The 12,932-nt window shown below is 42.1% G+C and overlaps 2 protein-coding genes across 4 annotated transcripts; one reads left to right on the top strand and one right to left on the bottom strand.

Moving 5' to 3' along the window:
- The first annotated feature begins 9,310 nt into the window (after nt 1-9,310).
- LOC128448960 (putative nuclease HARBI1) lies at nt 9,311-10,988 on the top strand. Its single transcript, XM_053431862.1, has 4 exons — nt 9,311-9,964; nt 10,046-10,158; nt 10,239-10,350; nt 10,459-10,988. The coding sequence occupies exons 1-4, from the start codon at nt 9,532-9,534 to the stop codon at nt 10,827-10,829; spliced, it is 1,029 nt and encodes a 342-aa protein (XP_053287837.1). The 5' UTR covers nt 9,311-9,531; the 3' UTR covers nt 10,830-10,988.
- On the bottom strand, nt 10,874-12,779 carry LOC128448963 (uncharacterized). 3 transcript variants are annotated; one of them, XM_053431872.1, is made up of 8 exons: nt 12,402-12,779; nt 12,238-12,308; nt 11,811-11,987; nt 11,489-11,547; nt 11,353-11,415; nt 11,203-11,265; nt 10,983-11,114; nt 10,874-10,899 (listed from the first exon to the last, which is right to left on the bottom strand). In XM_053431872.1, the coding sequence occupies exons 1-8, from the start codon at nt 12,572-12,574 to the stop codon at nt 10,879-10,881; spliced, it is 759 nt and encodes a 252-aa protein (XP_053287847.1). In that variant the 5' UTR covers nt 12,575-12,779; the 3' UTR covers nt 10,874-10,878. The 3 variants fall into 3 exon arrangements, with proteins under 3 accessions (XP_053287847.1, XP_053287846.1, XP_053287848.1); XM_053431871.1 differs by having other exon boundaries at nt 10,874-11,114; XM_053431873.1 differs by having other exon boundaries at nt 10,874-11,114; nt 12,562-12,779.
- Nucleotides 12,780-12,932: the final 153 nt, after the last annotated feature.

Below are 12,932 nucleotides of genomic sequence, written 5' to 3'. Positions count from 1 at the left end.
GTTGAAGCTACTCTGGCCGAGTATTAAGACTCTGGCCTTTTTTTTACATCATGGATGTATACTTTGACCTGCTGACTGATCTTGTTGTGAAAGACCATATATCCTTATATATATCCTAATTGATTCACCTGAGCAAATGTATTTAATAACGATTTATCTGAAAATATACCAAAGACATGGAGTGGGTGCCTTGTATCTTGGAAATAACTAGCTTTTTTGAATGTGTTTTTCACCTGCTGTCTGTATTTGTGTTTTCCAATTTTTCGTCTGCTCCACATTTTGGACCACTTTGAAAGCAAACATCCATAGTCCCCAATGCCCCAAAGCTGGACGTGTAAGAGATTCCCCTCAATTTCAGTGTGACAATGTTGGCTGATTCAGGCCAGACTTCTATGTTTTACAGTATTTCAGTAGAAATTATTTCCAACCAGCTTAAATTATTCCTTATGGCTTTGGTAAATGGTTTTGTATTTATATAGCGCTTTTCTAGTCTTGATGACCACTCAAAGCCTTTTACAGTACAGTTCTACATTCACCCATTCATACAGTGCATCTATTCGCAGCACTTAGTTATTCTATTGGGGGCCACTCGGGGTTCAGCATCTTGCCAAGGACACTTCAGCATGCAGATGGGTCAGACTGGGGATCGAACTGCCGACCTTCAGGTTAGAGGACGACCACTCTACCCCTCAGCCACAGCCGCCCTTATGCTGCTTGATTCCGTCACTGATGCATGGGTGTTTAATTCAGGGATTATGTGTAGCTGCATATCAATTGTTATGCATATGATACATTAAGCGTGACACCATTAAATGGTGTGCCTTTGGGAAATCAATAAATTTAGTTACTAGAAAAAGATATTGTATATTAATAATTAAAATGTAGTCATTCAGAATTAATGTTTATTGATTAAAGTTACTTCGGGGCACCACCCTTCATAGCCAATTTGTCGATTGAACTCTGATTAACAATTAAATTAAAAACTATAACCAAAATCAACATATAGGTAGTTAGCAAAATTCACACTTATGTAACATTAATGAAGACAACATTTGTTAAAGAAAAACCCCTATTATGAAGATAATAAAGTATAAAAACACAAACTACTAAAGGTGTACTTACTATATACAGATTTGTATGGGAGTATGCGCGTGAGTGAGTGTGCTTTCAAAATGGCGGTTGGCCACTATGAAGACACAGGACCCCCTGGAATGTTTTCACCATGTACGCAATATTTCTATCTGATAATTTAAAAAATATTATGTTTCCAAGTCCACAGGCTCTACCACCTTTACTCCACCTCAGGGCTCCAACGGTTGCATGACAAGCTTTGAGTTCAAGAGAAAATATGAATTGTCACCAACTCAGCTGAACTAACTTGTATCACTAAGATGAGAATTATGAAACTGCAAGTCCGCTCCTAGTAAACCCTTCCATGACACTTTCTTCAACTCCTGTTGTAATAGACTAATGTTATCACTGCATAAAACATTTGAATGAACCTGGTTCCTGATCGAAATGTGAGCATGCAGTCTCATTTTCTTCTGTCATTATATTCAAATTCTGAATAACATTACACTGAGTTAGTTTTGGTTCTTATGTTTATTTTCCATAGCTTTAACCATAAAATGTAATGTATAGCCTTTTAATAAGGTTATATATTACTGTCACCATCTTCTATGTGTGTGTGAAAAGCACTAATATGATAGCTAGTTTTAACAGCCCTCAAGATTTTCTGTTCAGGGAACTCCTCGAAAAGTAACCCTGTTCTAAATAATGATTTTGTAAGCTTCTGTAAGCTTGTTTTATCATTATGTAGTCCCTCTTCTAATTAATCTGTGTGTCATTACCTTTATCAACCACGTGAGCAGAGCCGTCACCTAGCAAAACTGTTATACTGTGACCATTCCTTAGCATAGTGTAAGTTTCCATGACATGATATTCTCTCCAGTCATTTGCCTAGACAGCAAGTCTCTGCGATGCTGCTGAATCTGAGCAAATTACTTGACTGTATGGAGAACCATTCATCCCGTGTGTGTGTGTGTATGAGAGTGTGTGTGAGGGAGTGCGTTTGTGTCCAGACGAGTGAAAGGCATAGTGTACAGTACAAGGGGCGGCTGTGTCCTCCAACATGAAGGTCGGCAGTTCGATCCCCATTCTTATCCATCTGCATGCCGAAGTGTCCTTGGGCAAGATGCTGAACCCCGAATTGCCCCGCATAGAATAACAAAGTGCTGCTAATAGATGCACTGTATGAATGTGTGTGTGAATGGGTAAATATAAAACTGTACTGTAAAGAGCCTTGGGTGATCATCAAGACTAGAAAAGTACAATATAAATACAAACAATTACAATTGGATGAAAGTGCTATGAAAATAATTTAGGTGTTTTATCCTTTTAAAAGTATGGAAGCAGACTATTTCAACTTCCTGCTAAACAGGTACCTGTTCTGCAGGAACTTCCTGAGTTTGTCAGATCTTCACTCCGATCAGAGAATTTCTGGACAAAAAAAACGACACCAACTCTTGGAGCCTAGTTTTCATCGTTAAAGGCAACTTTTATCTGGCTGGTATCTTTTGACAGGGCTGATAAATATCCAATTTGTGGCACTCATGTGCTTGTGCGTTAATTTTTTTATATGGAGAGCACAAATAGCAGGAAGATGTGGGGTTTACTGTATCAAAGGCTGCTGATATATACCAAACTAAGAGCTGAGGACTCCACTGCAACTCAAGCTCAACTGATTTGGATCAAATGACAATGTTCTCTCAGAAGAACTCTGAACTATGTTTGAAAACTACCCTTTCAATAGCTTTAGATAAGAATGGAAGTAATGAGACCAGCCGATACTTCAATTGAAGTGAAGGTGTTTAGAGCATAGGCGGTACTTGAACCTGTTTGAATATGATGTAAATGCCTATTGTCAGGCCTGGACTGAAATGAGGACTCAGATGCAGAGGATTACACGTACCAGCACACTTTATTGAATTCTTATCCTCTATGAAGAGTGACAATCGGGCTATGAAAAAAACTCACTTAATATATACAAAACACTCACTAGAAAAAGAAAGAGGTATAAAACATAAATCTCTCCCGAAGGAGGACAACCAAAAGGCTAGAGCAAGAAATCAAAAGCGCTCCCGAAGGAGGAAAACCAAACTACTATGAAACGGTACAAAAGAAAAGGTTCACCTAAACAGGAGGCTCATCAAACTAACTAAAACTCTCTAAACATAAATCGCTCCAAAAGGGAGGAAGAAAAACAGATTACCAACAACACAAAACGAAGCTAAACTAGAAAACTTTAACAGACGAAAAATCACTCTCAAAGAGGAAACAGAAAAAACTTACTGTAGCAAAACTCCTAGGCAGAAAACGACAATGACTGTGGAAAAGGGCTTAGGTGCACAGACAAGTACGAAACACTTTGGCACAAGACAAAGGGGAGACGCAGACTATAAGCACATGAGGGTGAAGGGAACAGGTGGAAACAATCCGGAATCAGTGACACATGAGGAAGGGCAAGTGACCTGAAACGAGAGGAGAGTTAGGATTTCAAAATAAAAAAGGAAGTTACGAGACAGAAACCCCAAGACAAGACAACCCTCACCGCGGTGTGACAGTACCCCCCCCCCCCCCGGATTTATAACCGTTGCGTACGCACAAAACGGGCCCTGAAATGTGCGTACGCCACCTCTCACGCCAAAGTTGGGATTTATAAAAACGAACTTGACGGGAAAATGTGCGTATATCCCAGCGGGTCGGATTTATAACCGTTGCGTATGCACAAAACGGGGCCTGAAACCTGCGTACGCCACTGCTCACGCCAAAGTTGGGATTTATAAAAACGAACTTGACGGGAAAATTTGCGTATTTCTAAGCAAACTCTGACCCATGCGTACGAACGTTTTGCAGACGGGAAAGTGGCGATGCATACAGTGCCTTGCATAAGTATTCACCCCCTTTGGACTTTTCTACATTTTGTCATGGTATAACCACAGATTAAAATGTATTTCATCGTGAGTTTATGTAATGGACCAACACAAAATAGTGCATCATTTGGAAGTGGGGGGAAATATTACATGGATTTCACAATTATTTACAAATACAAATCTGAAAAGTGTTGAGTGCATATGTATTCACCCCCTTTACTGTGAAACCCCTAACAAAGATCTGGTGCGACCAATTGCATTCACAAGTCACATTTGCAAGTCACATAATTAGTAAATAGGGTCCACCTGTCTGCAATTTAATCTCAGTATAAATACACCTGTTCTGTGACGGACTCAGAGTTTGTTGGAGATCATTACTGAACAAACAGCATCATGAAGACCAAGGAGCTCACCAAACAGGTCAGGGATAAAGTTGTGGAGAAATATGAAGCAGGGTTAGGTTATAAAAAAATATCCAGAGCTTTGAACATCTCTCTGAGCACCATAAAATCCATCATAAGAAAATGGAAAGAATATGGCACAACCGCAAACCTACCAAGAGGAGGCCGTCCACCCAAACTGAAGAGTCGGACAAGGAGAAAATTAATCAGAGAAGCAACCAGGAGGCCCATGGTTACTCTGGAGGAGTTGCAGAGATCCACAGCTGAGGTGGGAGAATCTGTCCACAGGACAACTATTAGTCGTCTACTCCACAAATCTGGCCTTTATGGAAGAGTGGCAAGAAGAAAGCCATTGTTGAAAGGGATCCATAAAAAATCCCGTTTGGAGTTTGCCAGAAGCCATGTGGGAGACACAGCAAACATGTGGAAGAAGGTGCTCTGGTCAGATGAGACCAAAATTGAACTTTTTGGCCTCAATGCAAAACGCTATGTGTGGCGAAAACCCAACACTGCCCATCACCCTGAGCACACCATCCCAACAGTGAAACATGGTGGTGGTAGCATCATGCTGTGGGGATGCTTCTCTTCAGCAGGTACAGGGAAACTGGTCAGAATAGAGGGAAAGATGGATGGAGCCAAATACAGGGAAATCCTTGAAGAAAATCTGATGCAGTCTGCAAAAGACTTGAGACTGGGGCGGAGGTTCATCTTCCAGCAGGACAATGACCCTAAACATACAGCCAGAGCTACAAAGGAATGGTTTGGATTAAAGAATGTTAATGTCTTAAAATGGCCCAGTCAAAGCCCAGACCTCAATCCAATAGAGAATCTATGGCAAGACTTGAAGATTGCGGTTCACAGACGGTCTCCATCCAATCTGACTGAGCTTCATCTTTTTTGCCAAGAAGAATGGACAAACCTTTCCATCTCTAGATGTGCAAAGCTGGTAGAGACATACCCCAAAAGACTTGCAGCTGTAATTGCAGCGAAAGGGGGTTCTACCAAGTATTGACACAGGGGGGTGAATACTTATGCACCCAACAGATGTCAACTTTTTTGTTCTCATTATTGTTTGTGTCACAATAAAATTTATTTTGCACCTCCAAAGTACTATGCATGTTTTGTTGATCAAACGGGAAAAAGTTTATTTAAGTTTATTTGAATTCCAGTTAGTAACAGCACATAATGGGAAAAAGTCCAAGGGGGGTGAATACTTATGCAAGGCACTGTACAAGAGGTGTTGAATTGAAGCAGATTATTGATCCACTTCATCATTTACATTAAAACCAACATCTTAGTTTTGCTCGCGCGACATATCTGCTCCACCCGAGCCTTTTAATTTAAAAATATATAAAACAACTTACAGCAAATTACGTTAATATTCTATTTAACAGTGGAGTTATAGAGCCGAGTCATTAATAGTTTTTAATAATATCTTCTATAATATCTTCAGTACTTCTTTTCACTGCAGTGAACGTGACCGTGCCACAGAGCGCACGGAGCGCACGGAGCACAGAACGCACAGGAGATCACTTATAAGAAATGAAGACACTTTCCAAAACATATCCCAGTGGAGGTAAGGATCCACAGATGTCCGATTCGGTCCGATTCTCTAAATAAATAAATACTGCCGTGACAGTGGTGCGGGGATCTGCGTGATGTGTGCATGCAAATGACAGTTGCAGAATGAGAGTTCAGCGATTTCTGATCTCACACATTGTGTTATCCACAGCAGCGGCAGAGTGTCAGTGTTCTTTATTAGTGACATCACTGCTGTCCCATAAAATCTCTCTTCACCTCACTAACAAACACCTCGATATCAGTGTCAGAAAGTTGCACTTCCTCTTCACATCGCTTGATGCCATGCCTCCGTCAGGACTCACGGTGGAAACCCATTGGTCAGCGGCATCATTTAATGTTCGTGCCGTGCTTTGCATTGACCATTCATGGTTGACGGTGGGCGTGTGGAGGGCGGATTTGGAGGCAGATCCACCTACGAATGTTTCCAAGTGGACTGTGAACATTGCGTTCAGGTGTGCGTACGCACGGTTTTATAAATCGGAATTAGCTTTGGCCAACGCCATTTTCGGCTTTTGTGCGTACGCAAACTTTTAGTAGGAATCCTACGCAATCCTTTATAAATCCGACCCCGGGCTGGTCAGGGTGGTCCCCGTGGAAGTCTGCGATGAGTGTAGCGTCGACAATGTGACGAGATGGAACCCACTGCCTCTCCTCAGGACCATATCCTACCCAGTCCACCAGATACTGCGGTGGCAGCGGCGAACCATGGCATGGGCGGAGGGAACAGACACCTCCAACTCGTTGTCTGCGAAAACAGGAGGCTGGTAACCAAATGCACACTTGAGTGGTGACATACCTGTGGCCGAGGTGGGCAGTAGGTTGTGGGCATACTCGACCCAGACCAGGTGTTTACTCCATGTCGAGGGATTCTGAGAAACCAGACACCGGAGGCCGGTCTCTAGTTGCTGGTTTAGGCGTTCGGTCTGGCCGTTGGCCTCCGGGTGGTAACCCGAGGTCAGGCTGGCCTTAGCTCCGATGAGCCGGCAGAACTCCCTCCAGAACTGGGAGACGAACTGGGCACCCCGGTCTGGACAATGTCTTTGGGAAATCCGTGAACCTTAAAAACATTGTTCATCATGATCTCCGCCGTTTCCTCGGCGGAGGGCAGTTTTGGCAGAGCAATGAATCTAGCCATCTTGGAAAATCTGTCCACCACTGTGAGGACAGTGGTGTTACCTTGAGAGACCGGAAGCCCTGTGACGAAGTCTACCGAGATGTCGGACCACGGTCTGGAGGGGATGGGAAGTGGCTGCAAGAGACCCATGCGTGACCCGGAGGACGTCTTGTTTCGGGCGCAGACCGAACAAGCCTCTACGTCAGGGGCGTCCAAACTACGGACCGCGGACCATCTGCGGCCCGCCATCCATTTTAAATTGGCCCGCCTAAAAAAAAAGTTAAAAAAATTATAATTCTTTTTTTTTTTTTTAAACTAACAATTTGGTAGCACTTAAATGGCACTTACTTATAGCACTTTGTAATTTTGCTCTATTTTTGAAGAAATGTACTTTCTTGATTCTTGTTGTTCTGGGTTTGTACCCTCGGGTAGGGGAGAGCGGGATAATGTGAGACATTTTTTACATTTGCTCCTCTCTAGGCGAGCTAAAAGTATATATCAGTAAAATGTACACATTTCCCATTAATTCAGGATGTTTCCTAGCAATGGAAATGATCAGAATGTCTTCAGGACAAAGGGCAGTTAAAATATGATTGTTTTTTAAAAAGTGGTCTTGTTTCTCACTTTACCCCAGCTTTGGGGTAAAGGGAGACAGACCAGAGAAATCAAGGGGGTAAAGTGATCCACTTACTTTTTCCATTTTAAAACTACCATAACAACGTTTACATGTTGTAATAGGTCAATTAAGCACATTTATGATTATTTTGATTCATGTGATCTCTTGCACACCCTAGCTTACCTGCACATTGTTTCTCTGTCTAATTGGCAGGGACAGGTATATTGTTTTTCTCTGCGTATTCAAATGCCAGTTCACTGTAGCAAGGCCATGGAACTGGTCAGCTAGTTGTTTCAAGTGTTTGGCAAGCTCCTCCTCCATCTCATCTGTGAATATTCTCTTTACCTCAGCTACTGCACCCCAGGCTACTGATTTTACTTCCCCTTTCTCTTTTTTCTTTATGAATCTTTTGATGGTTGTCTTGTCAATATTTCTATCCCTTCCAGCTTTTCTTAAGGACTTCTTTCCTTGCATGACCTCAGCGGCTACACTCTCCATCTCTGGGAGGGGTGCTTGGCCCCAGGTTGTCTTCCTGGTGTAGTTTCTTGGCATGATGGCTTTTCTTCAATGTTTATGGCATTAACAATAAAACATACAGTGGATATAAAAAGTCTACACACCCCTGTTCAATTTCAAGGTTTTTGTGATGTAAACAAATGAGACCAAGATAAATCCTGTCCAAACTTTTTCCACCTTTAATGTGACCTATAAGATGAACAATTCAGTTGAAAAACAATCTGAAATCTTTTAGGAGGAAAAATAAAAAATATAAAACTTACCATAACCTGGTTGCATAAGTGTGCACACCCTTAACCTAATACTTTGTTGAGGCACCTTTTGATTTTATTACAACACTCAGTCTTTTGGGGTAGGAGTCTAATATAATGGCACATCTTGACTTGGCAATATTTTCCCACTCTTCTTTGCAAAAGGCTCCAAATCTGTCAAATTACGAGCACATCTCCTGTGCACAGCCCTCTTCTGATCACCCCACAGATGTTCAATTGGAATCAGGTCTGGGGTCTGGCTGGGTCATTCCAAAACATGAATCTTCTTCTAGTGAAGCCATGCTTTTGTTGATTTGGATGTGTGCTTTGGGTCATTGTCATGCTGATAGGTGAAATTCCTCTTCAGCTTTCTAATGGAAGCCTGAAGGTTTTGTGCCAAAACTGACTGGTTTTTCTTAACTGTTCATAATTCCCTCCACCTTGACTAAGGCCCCTGTTCCAGCTGAAGTAAAACAGCCCCAAAGCATGATGCTGCCACCACCATGCTTCACTGTGGGTAGGGTGTTCTTTGGGTGAATGTGCAGTGTTGTTTTTGCGCCAAACATACCTTTTGGAATTATGGCCGAGAAGTTCAACCTCGGTTTCATAAGACCATAACACATTGCCCCACATGCTTTTGGAGACTTCATGTATGTTTTTGCAAAATTTAGCCGGACTTGGATGTTTTTCTTGGTAAGAAAAGCTTCTGTCTTGTCACCCTGCCCCATAGCCCAAACATATGAAGAATACGGAAGATTGTTGTCACATGTAGTACACAGCCAGTCCTTGCCAGAAATTCCTGCAGCTCCTTTAATGTTGCTGTCGGCCTCTTGGAAGCCTCCCTGACCGGTTTTCATCTTGTCTTTTCATCCATTTTGGAGGGATGTCCAGGGGCCCGTTTCACAAAGCAGGTTTAGTGAAAACTCTGAGTTAGTTAACCCTGAGATGAGGGAAACTCTGGTTTTTCAGTTTCACAAAGCCAGTTCAGCTTTACTCTGAGTCAGTTACCCTGGCAACATACTCCGTGAACCTAACCTGCTCGCTGGCAGGTTTTCTTCAACTAACCCCGAGTTTCTCCTGCTCTTAAGTTGAAGCCTGCAGACTGAAGGCAGTGGCAGACATGGCCTGTCCTTTTATTGAAGAGCCAGTTGATGTCGAGGCGCAGATACTCCGCAGACATCTCCACCGGGAGAGGATTATTAGACCCCGATTGGATGTTTTATCATTCCCTGATGAGTATCTGTTTGAGCGTTTCCGTTTCTCTGCATCATCTATAATTTATATAAACGATATTCTCAGCCCTCACATCGCTCACATGACGCATCGTGGAAATGCTCTCAGTTCCGAGCAAATTCTTTGTATTGCACTTCGTTTTTTTGCCAACGGCAGTTTTTTGTATAACGTCGGTGATGCAGAGCATGTGTCCAAGGCAACTGTCTGTCGGGCTGTCCGAAATGTGACACTTGCACTGAAACGGCTACTATGCACGTTTGTAGTGTTCCCAAGTCACAGACCCACCAGACTTCTCAAAGAAGAGTTCCACAGAATTGCAGGTATCAGTCTAAGCAGTAATTCATTTATGTCATAAAGCTTTGAGACTTGAAGCACTAATCAGTCAATTTGATATATTTTAGGGTTTCCAGGTGTGATTGGCTGCATAGATGGCACTCACATTCCTATCATCGCTCCTTCAATAAATGAAGGAGATTATGTGAATAGGAAATCTGTCCACAGCATTAATGTGCAGGTAGGCCTAAATAGTAGCCTTTAACATTCCAAATTAAATACACTACACCATACAGCTAATTACTGTTCTCCACTGTGAAGATCATATGTGATGGAGCCCACATGATTAACAATGTGGAAGCGAAGTGGCCTGGGTCTGTGCATGACTCACGAATGTTTCGTGAGTCGACACTGAGTGCCAGATTTGCCGGTGGTGAGTTTATATATATAATTTATATACAGTATATAGTTATATCCTATGATCAAATATTTTGTTTCCTCCTATTGCAACTGAAACAAACTGTATCTTGTATTATCATAGTAGAGTTCGATGGTTACCTACTCGGAGACAGAGGGTACCCCTGCCAGCACTATCTGCTGACCCCTTACCCTGACCCTGAGCCTGGCCCACAGCGACACTACAACTTGGCTCACTGCAGGACACGAGCCAGAGTGGAGATGACCATCGGGATACTCAAGCCCCGTTTCCAGTGCCTTCGTAGGCTCAGGGTCACCCCAGAGAGAGCTTGTGACATTATAGTGGCATGTGTGGTTCTCCACAACATTGCCACTATTAGAGGAGAACAATGTCCTACTCTTTCCCCCTGTGATCCAGGTATTAATCATACCCCCCCTGCTGATACACGAGATGGAAGAGCTGTTAGAGACATGATATGTGTCAATCATTTCTAACTGACCCATCACCTCCCCAATGTTCAAGAACGACAATATGCATCTCATTTTATGAGGTCTTCTTTATTTCCTAGAAGGACAAATTTTGTACAGTTGTTAATCCTTTGTTGTTGAAACAATTAAAAAACATCCACCTGTGGGCACGTCACCCACCTTTAACTGATGGTCCAGCAGTTGTATTTCCTTTTCTGTTTTGGTGATCTGCAGCCTTATGTGCTCCATTTCTAGGTGTGATTTGTTTATTTGAGATTCTAAATATACCTTGTAAAGTTGTTTCACAGGGAGCTATAGGAACATAAATGACATTGAATTTCAGTGCCATGTCTATTTAGTGTCATTGTAAGTTGTGGGTCAATGCTGAACAACATCTTACTGAGGTAAGCTGTGCTGTGGAGGTTGATGGACCTTCTTCCCCATTGTAATTTCCAGCATGGCTCTGTTAGAGAGAAAGAAGTTGCAAGTTGTATTGTGGAACAACACTATTAACTGAGCCAAAGTTATTTAAAAAAAAAAAGGTGTATACTTCAGCAGGCCTCTCTGCATCTTCCCTCTCTGTGGCAGCTGATAAGGTTTCTTCATCATCCTCCTGTAATGAAACAGAATGTGTGTGTTATATTCTACCAATTATGAAAAATCTGTGGAATATTAAGAGTACTTACAACAGCATGGAGGTCTGTTATGGCAGAAGGCTCAACGAGACAGATTACACCATCAGTAACTGGTAGAAAATGAAGATTAGACAGTTGATGATTACCCAGAAAAGTGCCCCACCTAATTTAAACACAATTTTTCAAACTCTGAGTCACCTTAAAATAGATTGATATCTGAAAGCAAAAGCAGCCAATTGCAAAGAACTGTAGCTTACTGCTACAAGAAAAATCAGTGTGCCAACTAAGTTGTGTCTAAGATGAATGGGTGGCCATTACTGAGCGAACACTAGAAAAAGGATTAACGTACATGCCATTCATTTGAATAACTTACCTCTTATGTAGGCCCCTGTGACCTGGGGCGTGGGTGGGTCCGATGAACTCCCCCCAGAGATGCCCTCAGCAATGGGTCGTCCACTGTTCTGACTGAGGGCCATCTTTTCAGCCTCTGTGAGAGGTGGTGGTGGTGGACCGCCACCTGTTTTGCGGGCCTCAGCCTTTTTTCTGTTGGCTATAATGGAGGTCAAATTTAAATACATACAGAAAACACAACTTTGGAGACTTGTATGTATAAAAGGCATTTAGGTGTTGCTTTCATAGAGACAATATTAAATACTGGCAGTGTTGGGATTTCTCTTTTTTTTGCAGATTTCCCTAATTACTTAAATATATCCATCACATGTTGAATGTAGCCACTAAATGCTGTTTAATGAGGGCAGGCTAAACAACATCACAATTGCTTGTACTTTATTATACCTTACCTGTTTGAACTACATTTTTATATTTCATCTTTAGCTGCTGCCAAGTCCGTTTGGTGCCTGTTGGGTTGCACCTGTGCTCACAGACACACATATGGAATATAATTGTTGAATAAGTGGAACATTCAAGACAAAACATTTATTTTTTTTCTCAAATTAATACTGACGCATTGACTCGGTCAGCAATTTCCTGCCACGCAAGATCCCGCGCTTTTGCTGCTGCCACAGTATTGCTTCTTTTTAAAAATATATGCTCACTTTCTGCATACGCAGTCATTAATATTTCCAACTCCACTGGGGAGAAGTAGGAGGATCGAGGCTGTTTACCACTTGTTGCCATGGTGAATCATGTTATCTGTGTTCCATTGATGAAGGCTTTTTATATCCTCATGCACAAGCTTCACTCAGGGTTACCTTGACTCTGAGTTGATTGAACTAAGTGTTATCACCTGTTCTGAAACCGAAAACTTAGAGTTTGACAGCTCAGAGTTGCTCAACCCAGAGTTAAGGTTTTAACTCAGAGTTTGTTGAACCTGCTTTGTGAAACGGGCCCCAGTTCTTGGTAATGTCAATGTTGTGCCATATTTTCTCCACTTGATGATGGCTGTCTTCACTGTGTTTCGTGGTATATCTAATACCTTGGAAATTATTTTGTACCCTCCTGACCGATACCTTTCAATAATGAGATCCCTTTAATG

This window comes from Pleuronectes platessa, chromosome 10 (assembly GCF_947347685.1).
Source record: "Pleuronectes platessa chromosome 10, fPlePla1.1, whole genome shotgun sequence".
NCBI lineage: Eukaryota > Metazoa > Chordata > Actinopteri > Pleuronectiformes > Pleuronectidae > Pleuronectes > Pleuronectes platessa.
This window is presented reverse-complemented; position numbering and strand designations above follow the sequence as displayed.